This window comes from Candoia aspera, chromosome 1 (assembly GCF_035149785.1).
Source record: "Candoia aspera isolate rCanAsp1 chromosome 1, rCanAsp1.hap2, whole genome shotgun sequence".
NCBI classification, from domain to species: Eukaryota; Metazoa; Chordata; class Lepidosauria; order Squamata; family Boidae; genus Candoia; species Candoia aspera.
The window spans coordinates 123,296,678-123,317,869 of record NC_086153.1 but is presented as its reverse complement, the minus strand read 5'-3'; the positions used below and the strand labels follow the sequence as shown (position 1 = coordinate 123,317,869).

The following is a 21,192-nucleotide window of genomic DNA, read 5'->3' as shown; positions in this document are numbered from 1 at the left end:
GTCGATGAACAATCTGAAACTTCATGAAGGGATCAAAGAGCTGAAGTGTTTGAAGACCCCTTTAATTTAAACAAACAATCACTGTGCCCTTTGTTGTTGTTTTGAGGATAGTGTGAGAAACATATTTTTACAATTTTGAATGAAAATCCCCCTTACAGGGTTTTTTTTCCCTTTTTCACATGAGCTGGGAATTTTCACTGATTTTGTTTACTTGTGTGTGTATGTAACACCAGGTGGTTGCATAGGGTTTCATAGCAAACATGTAACAAGAGATCAGGTATCTTGCCCTAAGGCACCTACAGTCTAAACTTCAGAATAGAAGAAACAAAGAGGAAAGGGGCTGAAGTGAGAAAAGGGTAAACAGGGAAGTAAGATTCAACAGATTCAGTTGCACGAGCTTATGCATAGAGCATCTCCATGCAAAGGCTTAGTGCCCCTTCAGAACCAGCTCTGTTTACCTGTACCACATCAGCTGGCTTTGACAACTTCAAGTGATAAACATTCACTGTTTTGGATTCTTAGAAACGGACTTCATTTCCATGCTGTTCCTATGTGCAGGGGCTTATTTCAATGGCTGGTGTTCCGACGTGTAGGTTACAAAGGGTGTAGTACTCCAACCTTAACTCCACATTGTTATGCTGCTGCTGTAACAGCTCTTGCAACTTAACAAAATCCAATCAATATCCAGTCATATGTAGAACATATTACTCCCACCCCTTCTCTTACCTTCATGCCCATCATGCCAGCATGTCCTGGATGGCCAGGTGTGCAAGCATTCGGACACTGAAAAAAAAAAAAGAAATGAGCTAGGTTATTAAGGTAAAGTCTTGCTTAGAGAAAAGCTGTTTATTAATTTAATTTAATTGATTTGGTACAGCTGCCCACTCTAGAAGACTGGGCAGTTTACAAAATCCACAACACACACAATCCCCACCCCCCAGTAAAAGTGTTAAAAGAATTAAAACCCACATAAAGAGGCAGCCTGCACTAAAACAACTAGATGACCAATGGTACAAACAGTGCAAAAATATGACAGCCCCCACCCCCAATAAATTACAACCACATTAACCCCAGGCCTGGGAAAAGAGCCAGGTGTCAGATTCCCTGATCAAGGGTTTCATAGAAACCCTTATCAGGGCATCTCCCATCATGTCATTCTCTCAGGTTGCCGGATGGGAGTGGGGTGTGAAGTTGGAGTGTAAAGGGGTTGTTTTGGCTATGGAGCACATCAAGGACGCGAGGTTGGGATACGACAGGAATACCATCTGGATGGGAGGGGGAGCGACATGCTTCATGGGAAAGGGGATTAGCTAAGGGATTGTGGTTTAAATTAGGTTTTGGCGGGAATTCTTTATTCGCAGCTTGCCTTCTGTACCGTTCATTACTCTTCATTAAAACAGTTCAAAGAAATCCAGTTTCTTGACTGTGTGTGTGTGAATGCTCGAATGAGCAGGTCTTAAAGGCTTTCCAGGGCCCCAGGAAAGTGGGTGTCATCCATATCTCTTATCTTCAAAAAAGGAAGATAAATATCTTACCAGTGGATCTCCACCATGAAGGCCAACTGTTCCCTGAGGTAGATTAGCAAGAAGTTTAAAATGGTGATAGCCATGAATATTGTCAAACATTGAGTTGAACTTGCGTTAACAAGGCTGATGGTACAAACAGAGCTATAAATGCAGTAAAGGAGCCTTTTGTGAGGGCAAAGTATATCTTCCACCACCAGCAGAGGATGGATCTACATTCGCAGACAGAACCAACACTGAAAAACTTACGACCTCTTCCCCTGTATAATTAGACTGTGCCTTTGGAATCTTTTCAATTCAGGAATGCATTCTCCATACATACTGGGCCTCTTCCTTATATAAGAAGCAGATTCTTGGCTTTGTATCTTCTTTCAACTTAAATGGGACCAACTATGAATGTGGGCAGCCTTCATACATGTGCCTTTTTATTCAGAAGGTATGAATTAGTACTGTGTTAGATCAACTGACACCCTTTGAAGGAATGCCACAGCAAAATATTTCTAAAATTGGGTGCAAAGGGTATGGTTCAGAGGGCTCAGGTAGCATTTTTAAGGCCTCCCTAGCACCATCCATTGGCATGGATGGGCCATAATTTTGGAGCTTTTCTCATTTTTTCATATTTGGGGTAGTTAAAAGGCAGACGTTGTTTCATTAAGCCTTATTAGGGCTTAAAACCCTGGTACTGCCTCCCCAATGAATCCTAACCCTGCCCACTTTGGAAATGGAACACTTGACATGCTATTCAAAACTTGGTGCATCCCTCACGCTGACTAGAATAGGATTTCTCCAATTGTGGAGCACTAGAGTTCTGCAAAAATTTAATAATTCCTTGAGTTCCGAATTCTGTGAGAGACTAATGGAGAAAAAAAAGCACAGCCAGGGTGTCTATAGCAATTAAAGTACAGAAGAAAGGGTGGGGCTTGTCAACCAGGGCTGCAACTGGGGGCAGGCAACCAGGGCATGTGCCCCAGGCACCGTGCTGGGGGGGTGCCAAAATGAGCATGGGGGGGCACCAAAATGGGTGTGGGATCCATGTTTGCCGCGGGTGACACAGACCCTACTTGCAGCCCTGTTGTCAACTGCCATTCAGAAGTCTGCCCCCCCCCCCAGGGTCTTTGTGGTCATGACAACTCATTGCTTTGCTTCTTGATCAAGAGTTCCTGGAATTTTTTTTTTTTTACTAAGAGATTCCACAGCCTAAAATATTTGAAATCCCCTCTTTGAGAATATCACACAAAGTGTTCAAACAATCTTCAAGCTGGAAGGATGCTTTGAATGAACTGGGGAAGGAGGACATACTTTGAGCCATTGCATATTTTAATAACTTCACTATTAACACTGCAAACTTACCCTCGGGCCTGGAGGTCCTGGCACTCCTGGGGGGCCTCTCTTTCCAGGATCACCCTAAACAGTGTCACAAGGGCATAAAAACAAGCTTCAAAATATATATCCAAGTCTCTTACAAGAAAGGATAAAGCAAACCAAATAAACCCTACATTGGTTACCACATAAACCCTACATTGGTTATATTAACAAACAAAAATGCTCAAGAAGGAGAAAAATTCTGATGGCACAGAATAGAAAAGAGCTGTAAATGACAGGAGGAAAAGAGATTCAAACCTTTCATACCTTTCATTTCCTTTACCTTTCAAGTGATATAGAAAGCTGATCACATACAAAAGGATTCCTACGTGAACTCCCTTAAAATATGCACCTTTAATTATTGTAGTGCATAGATAAATATAGGAAAATCAATAATTTAAAAGAAATGGGCGTTTCAGAATGGGCAGATTAATTTATGGAGTTTTGGAAGACTTCATTTGCTGCAATCTCCAATAAATAAATAAATATCATACATCATTTGCTCATGCACAGTTATGTGGGGGGGAGCTGAATTTAATTGAACTCTGTAATATCTTTGTTATCCTTATGAGCAGTCATAGGAATTATTACTTGTAAAGTAATTGTAAAGTAATATTCCCACATGAGACTCCACCACTTGAGAGAATGTTAACCAATCCAATCTACCCTGTATTCAGTTGACTTCCAACAAATACTACTTATAGGAATTAGGAAGAGATTCTTATGTAATTAAGTAGAATATAACAAACATAACAAAAGCCATGTAGGTTTAAGCCAAGGGCCTATTTTGTCCACAGAGGACAACTGGCAATGGGCTAAACAGAAAGTGTGAATCTACTCTTAGACACAGTAATAATATTGGTGACATCCTATTGCAGAGATCCATACCTGTCCAGGTTTCCCCAGTCTAAGCCCTCTGTGCTGGTTGGAAATTCTAGCCGCAACTAAACTTCTGAAAATTACCAAGTTTGGGACAACTAGTACATATTCACAGCTGGAATAATTTTTCAAAGAGAGACCTAAATGGTAGATCCATGTGATAATTTTAGCGTGTTCAAGCACTTATAAGTGTGCAGATAAGTGATCAATGTGTCAGCCACTCCTGAGGGACATCTTTCCTAAAAGGATGGTACAAACATTTAACTAGCAGGCAAATACTAATCAATGATTTAATACAATATGAAACAAAGTACTCACAGGTGGCCCGACTCTTCCCACTTCTCCAGGAAGTCCTCCTATACCAGGGGGACCCTGCATTGGAAAAAGATAGGAACTAATTAAACTTCTCATAACAGGGATTGGCAACTTTCCTATAACCAAGCCTCTGCTTTATTATCATTACTTTTTTTTTAATCTCTCAAGAGCTGAAGAAGATGTAACTTTGGGTGGGGGTGCACAGTAGGGGTTTTAAAGGGACAAAATATCTGACATAAGTCTCAGTTCAAGATATTTATACCTATTTTGCACCTAAAGATGCCCAAAGTAGGGAAAAAACCACACAGCATTTGAGAGTATTGCTTTTTTTAAAAAGCAAAACGGGTGTCTTAAACTTTGGCAAGGCTTAAGGCTTTCATCTCTTTAAAAAACACCCTCCTCAAACATGCAAAAAGCTTGGACCATAAAAAGAATGCCAACAACCCAAGGGCTGACCATCCCTGCTTTGAAAGCTAGCCTAGTCCAAGGAATGAATGGGGTTTTCTTAAACAGAAGAGTTTAATAGGCCCCTATTTGAGCTGAAGCAGCTTGACCCTACTTAGAGTATTCCAGATAGGTTCCATTACAACTCTCATCATTTCTTGCTGGCACAGTGAGTTGAGTGAATTGTGAGTTGAGGGTGATGGGTTTTGTAATCGCACACACCTGCAAAACACCAGGCAGGGGCAGCCAATCCAAAGGTAGAAATAACAAATATGACTATAGTTTAAAAAAACCTCTTGTAATATTTTATTTATCTGTGCAGTTAATTATTTATGGTTGATTACATTTTACTTGAGAGTGAGTTTGGGTGTACAGTTGTGGTTAAAGGCACCAGGCTAGAAACTGAGAGACCGTGATTCTAGTCCTGCCTTAGGCATAAAGCGAACTGGATGACTTTGACCCAGTCACTTTTTCTCAGCCCTAGCAAGAAAGCAATGGCAAGCCACCTCTGAAAATGTTGCCAAGAAAACTGGGGGGGCTTGTTGAAACAGTCGCTGAGTGTCCAGACTGATTTGAAGGTATACAAAAAAAAAAAAATCTACTTACAGGAGATCCAGAAATTCCCTTTCCCTAAAATAGAGAAAACAAAGTTTTCTAATTATTATTTTTATATACAGTAGTTTCCAGTTCAAACCAACTGTAGAAATATTCAGAATGGAAGAACAAACATCAACATTTTTATTTAAAACTGAGAACATAAAACATGGTTTTCAGCTCTCCAGTATGTTGAGATAGCAAAGAATTTCAAGCAATTTTAACTAATTAACTTTGAGACAGATGTTGAATGCTATGATCTACAGCAGACAAAGCAGTTTTCTTGCTTGATTAATCTATGTTTAAAAGTACAACTTCACATTTTAAAATGCAAGTTTCACTGCTATTGCCGCACTATCCTAGAAAATGAAAATAGACGTATTTTTCTACAGGGAAAAATTAGGAGAAAGCTTATTTTGGATTGTTTCAACATTTTTTTTTCAAGAGGCAAAAATCTGCTCTGTTTACCCGAAGGAGGGAGGCTAGACAAGGTGTCCTCCTATCCAAAGCTTGCCAGCGGATGGAATGGACTCTAGTGCTGAAAGCTGTGTTGATTTCACAGCACCGTGAAATACCAATTCTAATTCATTGTTGAAAGTGATGGGAACATTTTTCCCATGCTTCCATTTTTTTTTATTGAAGTGAAGCTGTCAACCAGTCTGTGCCAGTGGGGCTGCTGATGGATGTATTCTTCTCCATCTCAGCCATAACAGCTCTACGGCCTGAACCCAACGCGCAGTGCCACGTCCACAGCAGCATCCTATGCAAATAAAGAGGACCAAGTCATTTGCAGTCTGCTGCTGCTGTGGGTCTTTGTGATACAGTACTGCTCTCACAAATATTGATCATGATACCCTTTGGGATGACCTGCGAGGGTTGGGGACTGGAGGCACTGTTTGGCAGGGGTTCTCCTCCTTCCTGATCAGGTGGTTTGAGTCACTGTGTGTTGGGGGAGGAATAGTGATGCCTTCTATCTGATGAAAGAGCTATCAGGGTTGAAATATTGAAAAAAGTCTAACCATCAGTAGCTCCTCTGGGACAGTCTGGTTCAAAGCTTCATTTTAATTAGGAAATGGAATCATGGGAAATATGTTTTAATTACTGTCAACAGCGAATTAGAAGATATTTCTAATGGTATTCCCAATGGCATACAGTATCTTCTGAGAGAATGCCGATTGTGAAATGGCAACAGCACCCTGACCTGGTGTAGGGTACTGATGTTCAACTGAGTATCACCAACACACTTATCACACCTCACACCAAACTGACAGATTACTTCCCCCAGCAATTCATGTAGATGTTAAACAGCATAAGGGAGACAGCCAAGCCGTGTAGCACCCCATACTGAATCAGTTTGCTTCCAGGTTCAGTTCAAAGTGCTCTTCATTGCCTATAAAGCCCTACATAGTTATTTCTCAGGTATTTACAAGACCATCTCTCCCATGTCAAACTGGCCCATCCTGAGCATTCCTTGAGGGAGGAATGCTGAGTGTTCTCCCACCCCCCACCCGCACATGAAATGAAGGGGGTGAGTCCTGCTGACATGATTTCTCTGTGGCTACCTCTGCTAACCAGAACACCTTGCTTCCAGAGACATAGAGCACCCCTAACATTCTAGCCTTTCAAAAGGTGATTTAGACCTTATTCTTCCACAAGGCACTTGGGGACCAATGTGATAGGGTTACCTTGAGTTAGTTCATGGGGTGGGGGATTTATTTGTATTTTAAGCTTTTCTTGATCATAATGTAATCCATGTTGAGTCTTGGAAGTAAGCAGTATACAAAATATCACAATACTGCATTTATGTCAGCTGAGATTACATAATGACCCAGCCAACACCAGGATTTCATGTTGAGAAATCTACCTTACTCTCATTTTACCTTATTCTTTTTTTTTCACCTGTATCATGCTTTATAAATAGCTTTATACAATGCCATGTTGTTCTCATCATTATGGCAAAGATGCAGCTTGTGATCTCATAATGAACTAGGCTGAGCTGAGCTACCTACCCACCCCATGCAGTGGGAAGGGAGGACATCTAGCTTCAAAAACAGTGGTTCTGGTTTTGTTCAACACAGTTACTGGAATAATAATTTATAATTTTTGGTACTGTATATTTTAAATGCCTCCAAGTTATATTTCATCTCCAGCAGTTCTTTTTCTTTTTCCAGACATTTCAAAGTAACACCGTTACAAAATTCAAGGTGACTTTCCTCAATTCAGCCTTCTTAAATTGGCAGCTATTGCAAATATTCTGGGCAATTGTTAACCACACAATCTACTGGGAAGCCAGCCTCTTTGAGAACTTTCTCATAAATCCTCTTAGGTCTTTTATCAGAATACTATAATTCACTTTCATTGTAGATAATAACACTATACTGAAGTTCTACTGATATTCCTATCTTTATTTCACAGCAACCACACGGTGTTTAAATTTAGCCACACTTTTAATTTAAATAAGTTTTAATTTAAAAAAAGAAAGAGCCCACAAACAAAAGCCCATAAGGAATGTTCCAATGTCATCCAGAACAGCTTTGACCAAGAAAGCTAAGATTCCTTTTATATAGCTTTTAGGTGTGTTGGTCTTTCTACCCTTTTTACATATCTTATTTATTCCCATGCAATGTTTAATTTTTTACTACTTCCCTGTAAGGCACCTGTTATTTAAATGGTTATGATAATAAATAAGTCATACAACATGAAGAAATGTGAACTTAGCTGTGTTATCTGAGAAGGAAGCTATGTAAATGTGATAAATTTACTATTGCATTTTTTATGCAAATGGTTGCCATGAGAAAGCTAGAGTGAGATCAGAAGAATGGCAGGTGGGCAGGGATGTCTGCAGGTGGGATGTAAAAAGTCAAAATATCCACATGATTGAAGCCCTACCTTTTTTTTACAGACATCACATGTCTAATGCACATGTATGTGATGCACATTTAGAAGACAGGGATTCAGTTGCATAAGTGCAGCCACCATCTTGAGATCTCCCCCTCCCCAGATGCCTCTGCAGGTGGGAGGGCACTTGTCATTATCTTAACAAAAGTTCCACAAGAAGAGTTATTTGTATTGGAGGGTAACCCTTCCCCCCACCACCATCCAGGTTTGGTCTAGTGGTTAAGGCAATGAGCTAGAAACCAGGAGTCTGTGAGTTCTAGTCCTGACTTAGGCATGAAAGCCATCTGGGTGACCTTGGGCCAGTCCCTCTCTCTCAGCCCAACTCACCTCACAGGGTTGTTGTTGTGGGGAAAATAGGAGGAGGAAGGAGTATTAGGTATATTTGTTGCCTTGAGTTATTTATAAAAATAATAAAGGTGGGATAAAAATTAAAAAATAGAATAAAATAAAGAAAGGCCTTTTCCTTTGTAGCTCTCCAACACTAGTAGTTTTCTTTGAGCATCTTTCAGAGGCAATTTAAGATGTGTCAATTCAAGCCAGAAATCCTATTCTAGGACTGTCTTAATAGGTTTTAAATATATTTTCAACCAGTGCTTGCTGTATAGTTCCTTTGATTTTCTAAATGTGGTAAGATACCTTTGGATAGGTTGAGCAATGGGAAGGAAGGAAGGAAGGAAGGAAGGAAGGAAGGAAGGAAGGAAGGAAGGAAGGAAGGAAGGAAGGAAGGACCCACAAAAGTCCTCTTTCAAATTTAAGCATCTTCAACTGAGAAGACCCTATTATCAAATCTTATTCATAGATGGGAATAGGTCCCTGCTAGAACTTCAGCTCTACTATTAACTCAAGGCTATTTTCTAGTGTTAAGTTATACGAAAGCCACAAAGACTAATATTCCCTACCAATTTCAAGACAGGAGTGTATTTTTTGAGCTCTTCTATAAATGACCAGAAACTCCCTCCAAGTTTAGGGGAAATGTGTGGTGTTTTTTTTAATTGCTTTAATATTTACAGAATAATTTAGGAAATATATTTCATAATACTAGTTGTTAAAGAAGATACCATGTAAAAATCAATGACTTACAGGAAGTCCATGGCCTCCAGGCAACCCCACTTCACCCTGAAAATCATAAATGTTACATCAGTTCAAATATTTAAAACATTTATACAACAAGGGTTATTTGTTTGTTTTACTTTTAGAGGCAGAGTACAAGAATCGATTTGTGTCATTTTTAGATTTTCTAATAATAAAACTCTAAATTGATAGCCAGCTTGGTTAGTGGTAAAGGTGCTGGCCTAGAAACCAGGAGACTGTGAGTTCTAGGCCTGCCTTAGGCATGAAAGCCGGCTGGGTGACTCTCTCTCCAGCCCAACTCACCTCACAGGGTTGCTGTTGTGAGAAAAATAGGAGGCAGGAGAATTAGGTATGTTTGCCACCTTGAGTTATATATTAAAAAGGTGGGATAAAATTATTATTATTATTATTATTATTATTATTATTCAGCAACTGGCAAGTATCTCCAATCCTATAATTAAGTAAAAGAGTCTGGAGATTGAAAAATGGGAAGGAAATCTAATGAAAGAGTTTAATCTTACCTTTTGTCCTTTTGGACCAGCTAGACCTGGTGATCCATCAGGTCCTCTCAGTCCCTTTTAAAATAAAATATTAATTTTTAGTACAGTCATAACAACCTTTTAGTAGCTAAAATTTACTGAAAAAAGAATGTTGTGATCTGCTAGATAAGCTGTCTATTTCTCTCTGTATATGCACACACCCACACACAACACACACACCCAAGAGTAGAATCCAAGATTTTCTAGCTTCCAATAGAAGGGTTTCTTCAATCAGATTTCAGGTTCAGATGCAGATGCAGCAGTCTACATCCAATTTAAAGAGATCATGTGAAAGGCCCCCAGATTATAAAATATTATCCAGGAAGTGGAGATCTGCTCCCAGTCTGGGTTTCAACTCAATAGGAAAAAGCATAAAACTTTGGGTTGGACTTTAGATATTGCTTTTTGGCCCAGAAAGAATGGGAAGAAGCAGCTGCATGTGATCCAAGGGTTCGAGGGTGGTGTTTTACTGGAGGACACTGCACTTTATGTCTGCCTGGTCAGCTTACTGTGGAGCCAAGATGAATCAGCACCCTCTGCCTCAAACCCTCTTCTATCAAACTTGACCTACTTCTCTGTACAACTGCAAAACTAAATATTTTGGAAATTAAATGTTCAGTGTAATTTTTTGTATATTTTACAATACCGTTATTTTTAGGAAGGAAGGAAGGAAGGAAGGAAGGAAGGAAGGAAGGAAGGAAGGAAGGAAGGAAGGAAGGAAGGTTTCTGTTCCTGATTGTATCACCGGACATTTCCAAAAATGAGAGTTGAGGATAACTTTCACACCACAAATAAAAAATGTTAACAAGCAAAGTCAAAGTTGCAAATCAAGACCAATTTGCTCGTTATATTTTTGGACCCAGCATGACTTCTACACATTCATCTACTGCTTTGTACAAATAGGAATATATACTGCAAGCATTACTGTATGCCAGTGAGATATATTTCCTTCTCCTCTCAAATGTGCCTGGGACATCGAGTATAATTGTCTATTTTTAGACAAAATGCTAGGAGTTAACTCAAAGCAAGCCTTGTTAGAGGCAGTTTTGTCCCCAGCTTCTCCTCTAGGAAATGTCTGCTAGCAATTCCATAATTGCCAATGGGTAAATAGAGGAAGAGGAGAAGCTGGACAGGAGCACTGTTAGCTTAGCACAGAGGCCACTGCTTGCTGAAAGGCTCCAAACAAGTCACCAGGGCTTTCTGCTCCCTACACCAGTGAAGCTTTGCGTGACCTGCAGGGTCCTTCTGTTCTCTCAGCCAGGCAGTCCTTTAGAGCCACAGGGGAAAAAATACACTTTAAAATCCAGGACCCAACAAATGCACTGGTTATTCTGAGATCACAGGACTGCAGCCCTGAAAGCCAGCTGGTGTTTTAGCGGTGAGACTGCTTCTCTTCAGAAGGAACCAGCTGGTGGTGAGGGGGGGAGGGGGGAGCTGGTGCCAGAACTGGCTCAGTCCAGTCTCCTAACTTTGCTATTGAACTGAAAGAAAGCAACTGCTTGGAGTTGAAGAGACAGAGGTGGTGGGAAATGTAGGTATTTGTCATTTTTCTTCCTGTTTCACTTTTATCCTTTTTACTCAGAAGTTAATGCCCCCTGAGAAGCAAATTGCATCAATTTAAGCAGCTTTTGGAATCCTGCTCTTTAAGCCTTTAGCTCTCTGCCTGCTTGTTAAAGAGACACAGCAGTGCATGAAATTCATTTCATTCATACTTACGAAGGACAAGCACATATCCCCTACTGTGCACGGATAAACCTTTCCCAAGGGCAGATGTTCACCTGGGATTATCAGGTGACATCCCCAGGTGATTTGGGACAGTCAGAGGGCACGAAAGCTCCTTTGAGCTAATTTGTTTCATTCTGTATGCAGAGGATACATGTAAAACCAGGTTCTCTTAAAGGTTATCAAATTGTGTCTGTTGTCTCTGTGTTTTGGATCCAATTCAGATATGGTATGGACGGATACAGGTTTTTTTCTCTGCCCACTAATTTTAACATTAATTCTATCAAACCAAGAGTATTTCTTGTAACATGGAACATTAAAGGACTGGAGATCTTTTGTCAAACAGAAACAAGTCTTAGCAAAAATAAACAAATAATAAATAAATAAATATTGGTTGCAGGAGACCCATATTCTTCCTCAGGATAAGCAGCTTTTACAAAAAGCTTGTATGGAACAGGTTTATGTAAATGGCAACTCTAAGTGTGCAAATTTAGAATGTTGCTTTTTTAGTTAGTAGACTGTCCAAATTGATTGTTGAAGAAGAAATAGCAGATGGAGAAGATGATTTTTGAATAGTCATTGTCAGATTGGGTGATCAGCATTAATCACTCTTAAATTTACATGTTCCAATCACAGACTGTCCAAAACAAGTATATAATTGTTTTCAACACGTGTATACTAAGTGGAGCATGTACAAGTTGAAGGTGATTTGAATTAAATTTTGGGTCCTTGCTGGATCATAACACTCTGTCACCAAAATTATATTGCCCGATTTCTAATATACAGTGTATCTAGATTACATGTCTGAATTTAATTTAGTTGATATCTGACATCCTATTATGATATTTGACATTCTATCCTTCACAAAAAGAACATGCTTTTATTTCCTCTACACATAGGCATAGAAGTCCATTCCTTACCATTATGACATCAAAATGACAAAATGTGCATCATAACATCATGATGCAAGCTCTACTCTTCCCTACTTTTATTGCAATATCACATGCAAGTATGTAACAAGTAAGTTGCATTGTGACATTACAATATACATTTTGTCATTTGTGCCCCACCCCATAGATAGCTGTACACATAGAAACTGCTTTTGACTACATTATTTTGTGATTTCCCATTCCTTAATGGCTAAAGTTAAAGCAAGTGCTATAGAGTGTACTACAATTTCAGATCATGCTCTTGGGAACTTACTGCTCTGTTGGATGAAAATTGAATACTGTACATTCTTTAAGTAGTCCTTAAATGTATCTTCTTTTATTATAATGGTAACTTTTTCATATTAAGGAAGACTTGGTAACATCATTATCTTTAGCATGGGACACTGCTAAAGCATTTATTCTTAGTATTTGTCTGTACATTTCACATACAAAGAAGCAACAGTTAGAGGAGAACTTTGAAGAATTACTACCACTTTATGCATTCCATTCATTGCTGGACTGATAAAGATTTTTCATCTCTATTAAATATGAATGTAACACACTTTATCTTTCTACAACAGAATTTCATTTACATTGCAAGTAGCAATGATATTGGGAAAAGGGAGAAAAATCTATTGAGAAGTTACTGGCTTCTAACAAGTTAATCAAGTAATATTGTACCATCTATAATATTCAGACATGGCTCTGTGCTTGCAGAGGAAACCTTTCACCTTTTTTCTTTTTTTCATAGTATTTACGATACAAATGGGAGTATTGAACAAATTCCAGACTCATTAACCAACAATTGTTGAATGTTATTCTAAACTGTATAATACTCTTCATAAAAAGAATAGGAGGTTCTTTTTTTTTTAAATAAAAGGTGGGTTTTCTGAATCTACCACAGGATTAGATTTACTCATTTCCTAAATTATGGGTAATTATTAATGGTGTGACTTATCCTTGGTTCAAATAGTGTCAAGGCAGTACACCAAGGACATCTCTTTGTCCTTTTCTTTTTAATTTGGCTATAGAAGCCTTAACATGGATAACTGAAGATTCTGAAAATATCAGTGGAAGTCCAGCAGGAGAAAAGAGCATTTATTACATGCTGATGATATTTTATGTTTTAAAGATAGACCAGAAGTCTCTGTCTGGATACTCTGTAAATCCGATCTGATGCTGTTGGGTCACAACAACAACATATAAAATATATTTTATTTTCCTGGCATAAGAATTTTCAGAAGCCCTTCTCAGGTGGTAAAGTTGAACTTTATCCTTGTAAAGTTGAACTGCTTTGGAAGAAGATTTAGAAAGATGGTATAGAATTCCCTTTAAGGTCATATAAGTGTGATTAAGATGAATGTAACTCCAAGGCTGATTTAGATTTCCAGAAGCCTTCCTGTATTTATTCCATTATTTTAACAAATGGACAAGGTATTAAATACATTTCTTTGCAAGCGCATCCTGTGAGATTTTCATTGCATAAATTACAATGACCCATTTAAAAGTAAATTTAATTGTTCATATGTTCAGGTTTGTCACTGGGCAATTATACTAGCTTTAGTCACTTCAAGAATTCACCCCCTCTTTCAGTTTAACAAAAATGGTTATCTGACCCCATTGAAGTACTGGGAGCCCTGTTTGCATGAAGATCAATTTCAGTACCTGAAATAGTGTGCAATACGTATATGCAAAGTATTGAATCACATGTGTAATTTTGTCGCATGGGCCTATGAAAAGATTACACTGTGAGATAATCCCAGTTTAAAAATGCCATTTGAATCTGGATGTAGGTCTATAAACTGGGCCTATCACAATATTTTTACTTTATATCAACTTAGTTCTGAGGAAGCAAAGTATTTTTAAAAATGAGCTTGATACTTCCTGGAAGTATTTTCAGTTTAAGCATCTGGTTTTTGGTTTCTTTGGTCTAGCTTCAGCTGCTTCTTCTGAAGCAGTTATTCATTTATTTATTTGTACCACCACCCTCCACAAGGACCCATAGCACCATTCCACAGCATTTAGATGTTTTAGAGAAACTATCTATGACTTTAAAGTCAGTAATCTGTCTTTAGAGGAACATGAAGAAAGTGGATATAATTGATATTAGACATTTACATGGTCATAGGAATAATGAACTTGAATGTTCTGTCCTGGTAAACCAGTGGAGAATTCTATTAAAAACAATTTGTATGACCAGACAAAAACCTGCTTCAGATTGATTACAATGGAGACGATTTGGTCTTGTCCTATTATTCTTGCACATTGGGCTGACAGCAGCAGGACTGTTGACATTTTTCTGGAAAAATCACTAGAGTGTGTGTGTGTGTGTGTGTGTGTGTGTGTGTGTTTATTTCTTGGTTATATCCCTAGTATTTGTATGTATCAAAATATGAATTGTGGATTTTTCAAGCATGTGGGTTGTCTACAACATTTTTGAACATAAGAAAGAAATTAATTTGCAGCAATGCATTTCTGGTTTGTGGGTGTTTGTTGACATTTGAATTAGTCTTTTTTGGATACTAGGGCAAGGAGGAAGGCAAGGAGGAAGGCTTTTCACCAATGTGGTCAACGTTTTTAGAGTGTTCTATTTATAACAAATAGTTATACACTTGCTTTGCAATAAAATCTATTAAATAAATAGATTGGAAGGCTTTTGAACAAACATGAATAGGTTCAAGTTATACCATGTGTGCTTATCTATGGAGGAAATGGCCACCACTGTATAATTTGTATGTAAATAAACAAGCTTTCGGTAAGACCATTGAGTCTAGTGCCTAGAATGCATTTCTCCTGCCTGGTACCCTCCAAAGATGTTGCACATCGGCTCTCAGAATTGTCAGCCAGCAAGAGCAAAGGGCACCAGGATGAGCTAGAATTGTGTAGCTATATCTATGAAAATGGCTCAGTCCCAGGTGCTGATTCATCCCAAATCCCTTACAGTATAGGGCATACAACTTAAGGAAAGCATGCATGAAAGCATGGAATTCTTTCGAGTCTCTTATTTCTGAAGTTCTGCTTGAAGTCATGTGACCAGGAAGGAGTTGGGTTTGGAATGGAGCAGTTGGCAATTGGGGAAATATTCTGTTTTTTTTTAATTCTTCTTCACAACATTACTAATTTCTCTCACTACCAAATTTCATCCCATTAAGTTCAGTTTTCAGACGATGATTGTGCTGAAGAACAGAGTTCTGACCTCCTATACATTATTTTTTCCATCATTCCATTGGATGGTAAACAATAAAAAACATAGGCCAATGAATAACTTTCATCCAACCAGAACCTACCATCAGTTGGATGTTCCATTTTCTACTGCTTTGCCCTGTCTTTCTATGCAAGGAGGGAAGTTGTTGCAACATATTGTTTCATGGTAGCAGTTTTCCAATACATGAAGGGATGTCACAGGGCAGAGGGTGTGGTTTTATTCTCCAGAGTACCCGGGGGTAAGACAAGAACCAGTGGGTAAAAACTTTACAGTGAGAGATCCAAACTTGAAAAAAAGAGGAATGTCCTGGCTGTGAGAGCGGTTAAGCAGTAGAGCAGGCTGCCTTCTGAAATCATGGGTGCTCCATCACTGGGGGTTTTCAAGAAAAGATAGCCATTTGTCCGAGATGTACAAGGATTCGTGCACTGGGTAGAAGATTGGACTAGATGACCACCAAGGTCCATTGCAACCCTATGAATCTATAATTGTATGATCCTCTGCCTGAATTCAAGGAAATTGTGAAGTAATGAACTCTCAGTTCCAGGGCATGCAGCTTGTCACTTCCATACCCAGTATTGGTTCTGTAGCAAAAGAACTTTTAGTGCCTTAGAGTGACACCATAAAGATCAGTGACCTCGGCTGCAGGCACACTCGTGGCCTTTTAGATTGTACCAGCATCCTGTGGGCAAAAGCTATGCCCAGTTAGGGACGCAAATTTGTACTCACATCAGCTCCTGGGACTCCTGGCAATCCAGGTACACCTGGTTTTCCAGCATCACCATCAGGACCCTGCAGGAGTGAATTGGATGCCAATGAAGTAAGTTAACAGGTAAAGACAGATTTTTTTAAAAAGATAAAGGTATATTTTAAAAATGCCACCTGTTCTTGTTTACTTACTGGATGGCCTGAGGGGCCATTAGGACCTCTGTCTCCCTAATGGGATAGAAGGAAGTAACAGTAAAGTAAAATTCATTTTAACATAGTAGCATTTATAATTCTATCTGTAAATTTTATGCATATGATACGGATGTTATAAATGTCTCTGTACACACACATGCACACTACACAGAGAAAGTCTTATTGCTAGTAGACAGAACTGCTATGAAGCTGATGTAATGGACTCTGCAGGTTCTAAATCCTAATCCCATAGAACCTCTAAGGCAAGTGAGAGATTATGTGATGGACCTGATCCAGTTCTGCAGAAAATAGTTTCACCTTCACAGCACCAGTTCTTGTGCTTTGGGACTAAGGAATGTACCTCCTAAGTTTCTAGGCCTGCCAGCACAGAATTTCTAATGCCAGTTAACAAGTCATGGTGGAGACTTGCCAGAGTGTGTCACACATTCAATGCACTCAGAGAGACAGCGGTGTCATTGTATAACTCCGGGGAGGAATTTCTTGAATTCTCACTGCTGCAGGCAGCACAAGATATACTTACATCTATGCCATCAATGCCAGGAACGCCTGGGGGGCCAGGGGGGCCTGAGGGGCCTTGTGGACCTGGAGGGCCTCTCTGGCAAGGAATAAAAAGAATTTTTAAAATGCAGTAGGAAGAGGAAGCAACTGAATCCATCCTATAGAAAGGGGGAAGGAGCAACTGAGAGCCACCAAGAAGCTATTCTGACTGACCTAATCAAATTCAGCTTGCTTGATTAGGTAATATGTTCCTTTTCTAATCTGCATGATAGATAGGAATTCAAGACAAATGTGCTCTGTAAAATGTAATTACAATCTGAGACATACCGACTGGCAAATGGGGTGGGAGGATAGATGTGCATGCATGTACATGTTTCTCCGTTAACGGAGGTGGGCAGAAACAGAATTAACACCCATGCCTAAATCCTTAAAGGGATGGAAAGCACACCTCAAGGCAATAACTGGGAATGAAAAGGATGGGGTTATTATGCTTTATATTTTCCTTTCATCCTGAATCAGAAAAGAAGACTTCTTCTCACAATGACTGGCCCAATGATAGAATGGAATAAAATAATGTCCTTTGGATTACTTTTTTCCCCATTAACTTCATTCCCTTGTAAAATGGGAAATCAGTGTGTGATAGAGAAAATAAAGTGGTACCTACAAAAATGCATCTAAGTGGAATTGCCATTACTGTATAGCTAGATATCCAGACTTATCTTCTGAGACTTATACATGAGAGATTAATTATGTGCACATACCATAGCCCTTAAGAATACCTTGTCCTGTATAACCCTTTCTTTCTTTCTTTCTTTCTTTCTTTCTTTCTTTCTTTCTTTCTTTCTTTCTTTCTTTCTTTCTTTTTCTTTCTTTCTTTCTTTCTTTCTTTCTTTCTTTCTTTCTTTCTTTCTTTCCACTTCCAAACTGCTATATTTTTGTAAGTCCCAAGAGGCTTGCAAAATTCCAACCATTCATTTTCAAAAATAATTTATGGGAGGGAATTCAAGGGCTCTAAAACACACTTTTCTTTTTGTGATGAAATTCTGACTTCACAGTAGATGCTCTGTGAATTTCTAACAGGCTGCCTTTTGTACCCTCACACTTTTCACAGAAAAGGTAAATGCTGATGGGAAAAGCAGTTTGCCTGTAAATTTCAGAATGTGAGAACTCCAGCTTTAGTCAGAGTTCTCACAACCAGTATTTTAAAAGGCATTTTTTCTTCAGACTTCAGGCAGAAGAGTCATTACTGCTGCTTGCAAAGTAAGCTGCTTCGTGTCACAGTAAAACACAAGCTTCAGGGGCTACGCAGTCCATGTTCATTTTTTTTGTAAAAACATTGGTAGATTTTTTTCCTTTCTGGTATCTAGCAAAGCTAGCTTGAGTCTACTGTATGCAAATAAATGTCATAACAAATCTGTTGGAGTTTCCAATCCCATGGACTGTTTTGCTCACTCTGCTTCAAAAGATTAACATTTCATTTTTGGGAAATGCATTATTACACATTAATATTTTAAAATAAACTCTCAGGTGATTTTCTGACATTCTTTGAATATTTGATTTAAAAATGAGAGCTTTTCATCTATTTTTATTGTAAGCTCATAAAAGAATGCATGTGTGTATAAGATTCTGCTTTACAGTGTATCAGCCACTAGAGAATTCTTACATAAAACAATGAATGACTGTCATTAGGAAACATACCATCTTTCCAGGGTCCTCAAATAAGTGAGCTGAGTGAAATCCACAGAAGGAAATTTTCCCATTCCATATTTCCCACAGCAATGGGCCCTATCCCACATCCAACTTTCCTCCACTTATTTATCTTGGTACTGTTAGCTATGTACCAGTATGTAGTAATTAATCCAGAAAAATAATCAATTTTGGCTCTATATTCATAATCATTATTATTGGATGCCCATGTCACACATAAACATGGATGAAATGACCCCTTTTTATTATTCTGTTCATAATTATAAGAGGATTCTTAAGGAATTGAAGTGATAACTAACTCACATGAATTAATCTGGAGGATGTGTCCATTGTGGATTACACTGACTTAAACAAAAGAGATTCCTTGGACTAAAAATTCTGGTTTAAAGCAGGAGGGTGCCAAACAAGTCTGGGGAAGGGAAGCATCAACATCAGTAGAATGGATCCCAACCTAATCATACTTGTTGATCTTAGTAAGATTACTCGGAATGGTGTATAGGCCAGAGATATAGACAGATCTCACAGCAATGTGGGGGGAAGCATCTTGTCTCAATTCCTTCTCTACCTAAATGGCATCCCTGTGAAGCCTCATCAACTAGGAAAAATAACTCTTGTGCAGGTTCAAACCAAGCCTATCCAATCAAGCATGGTATCTTTTGCAGTGGCCATCTGACTTCCCCTAGGAAGCTCTCCAGCTGGGCATAACAGATCCTATACTTTGTCCAATATAGCAGCATTATTAGAAATACAAACATTGTTTTTATTGATTGCCAACCAAAAATAGAACAAAGGGCAAGGGTTTTATGGAAACATTTTACACTCTTCACTGAGTAAGAATCCTTCCAGCTTTAAGACTTACCTTTATGATTGTCTGGCTTATCTAAAAAGAATAACAAAAAGTTAGGCAAAACTTACTTGTGATAGACAAAGGCAAATTACTTGCAGAAAAATCCACAGGAACCAGGGAACCATTGTGCATGGTCCCAAGCTGGGCATGGTTACTTCTTCAATTGCCACAGATGGATTTTAAGGTTACGGAAGAACAGAGCCCCAAAAGACCCGTCCAAAAACTTTCAAATTGCACAACCTGCAGAAAGGGTGGCTGTTCTACAGATGACTGTTGGAGGAGGGTAGCTAGACTGGAGGAAACCTGATGTCTGGAAAGGAGGGATTGAATGACTCCAGCTTTTTAACCCTTTGCCCTGCTTCTAGCATTGTGCACTTTCTGGCAGTGTTTGTCTTGATCTGTGCTGCAAACAGCATCATCAGGCAAGCAGAGGCCCTTCCCATCCTGAATTACTTTTTTAGGCTCTGCTTTAAGAACTTTGAAAAGGAAACATATTATGACATTTTGAATATTCCAAAGTTTAAAAGGAAGCTTTGTCCTTAAGATAGTTCCTTACTGAGCTCCTGACTGTAAGTTCACTGCATGTTTCCCTCTGAGGACGTCGAGGGTCACAATGAATCATCATCCACTGGATCTCAAACTGAGAAGAGAACAAAAGGGAGACAGTAAGAGAAAGAGAATTTTATTGGCAGATATCAATAAAATTGATATTTGATTATTGATCATCATTCAGCAATAGAACCATTCTAAGCTGTTATTCCTGGCTGGTAATTATTGCTTTGATGTCATCCTTTCCTTAAGACTGAAGTTGGATAATTGCAAGACTTCCTCACACTGATCCTCACAGTTTTGTGATGTAGTTAATAACTGATCCCACTCACAGTTAGAAAGTTGAGGGTGGGAGGCAGAGATCACCCAAAAGCTATCTGATAATTCACTGTATAAACTAGAAACTGGAGCAAGATCTTCAGACTCAAAAGGATGAACTCTGGACCACAATGGCTAGGACAGATAATAATAACAGAGGTAAAAATAAGCAACACCAGCTTGGTCATATGAAAAAATTGGCAGCACTGGCCATCAGAACAAAATCCTTCCAAATGCCCCAAGGAATATACTTAACTCCTGAATGAATATTAGAAAATGCTAACAACCAAAGTCTTTGTTTACACCTTCATCTTTAAGAACCATTTCCAAGAATACTACTCTCTGTACTTATTCCTACAGAATATACTAACCTGCAGGAATATATATGATTGAACAAAAGGACAAAAAGCTAATTCCAGGATATATCTTCTTTAGATAGGAGAAATCTGCTCTTGTAAAATGTAGTTGCCTAATCAATTCTAAAGGATAAAATCCTTAGCTTATTTCAATTTATTTTTGCGTAAGACAACTTTGGTCAGCTTGAAGGTTACTTTAAATGTTATGTACCATGCCAAGAACTCTACTCCCAAATGATCCGGGTCAGGACCCAGTTTTGGAAGAGAATTAGAGTGTTAAAGACTGAAATCTTACCTTAAGCAACTGCAGAGTTAGAACACCCATTGTGCCCCTTAACTCTCCAAACCATAAACAATGCAAAGAAAAAGTCCACATTTTTGTCACACTCACTCTGAGCAGCCACTTTCCATGCAAAGGCACACTTTTTGCACATTGATGTATAAAAGGGGAAATGATAATTTTTACTAATTTAGTCCTATTCAGTGAAAAAACCTAGGCTTATGTATATTTCCACTCT

General features: G+C 38.8%; 1 protein-coding gene across 1 annotated transcript in view; it reads right to left on the bottom strand.

Moving 5' to 3' along the window:
• The window catches only part of COL9A1 (collagen type IX alpha 1 chain), a 74,057-nt gene that overhangs the window by 40,351 nt on the left and 12,514 nt on the right, over window positions 1-21,192 (bottom strand). The window contains exons 4-15 of the mRNA XM_063297808.1: window positions 20,008-20,091; window positions 19,464-19,484; window positions 16,920-16,994; window positions 16,379-16,414; window positions 16,208-16,270; window positions 9,608-9,661; window positions 9,096-9,131; window positions 5,130-5,153; window positions 4,083-4,136; window positions 2,874-2,927; window positions 1,536-1,568; window positions 727-783 (exon numbers count right to left, since the gene is read on the bottom strand). Of these exons, the coding sequence (XP_063153878.1) occupies window positions 727-783; window positions 1,536-1,568; window positions 2,874-2,927; window positions 4,083-4,136; window positions 5,130-5,153; window positions 9,096-9,131; window positions 9,608-9,661; window positions 16,208-16,270; window positions 16,379-16,414; window positions 16,920-16,994; window positions 19,464-19,484; window positions 20,008-20,091 (591 nt within the window). The remainder of the gene's footprint in view (window positions 1-726; window positions 784-1,535; window positions 1,569-2,873; window positions 2,928-4,082; window positions 4,137-5,129; window positions 5,154-9,095; window positions 9,132-9,607; window positions 9,662-16,207; window positions 16,271-16,378; window positions 16,415-16,919; window positions 16,995-19,463; window positions 19,485-20,007; window positions 20,092-21,192) is intronic.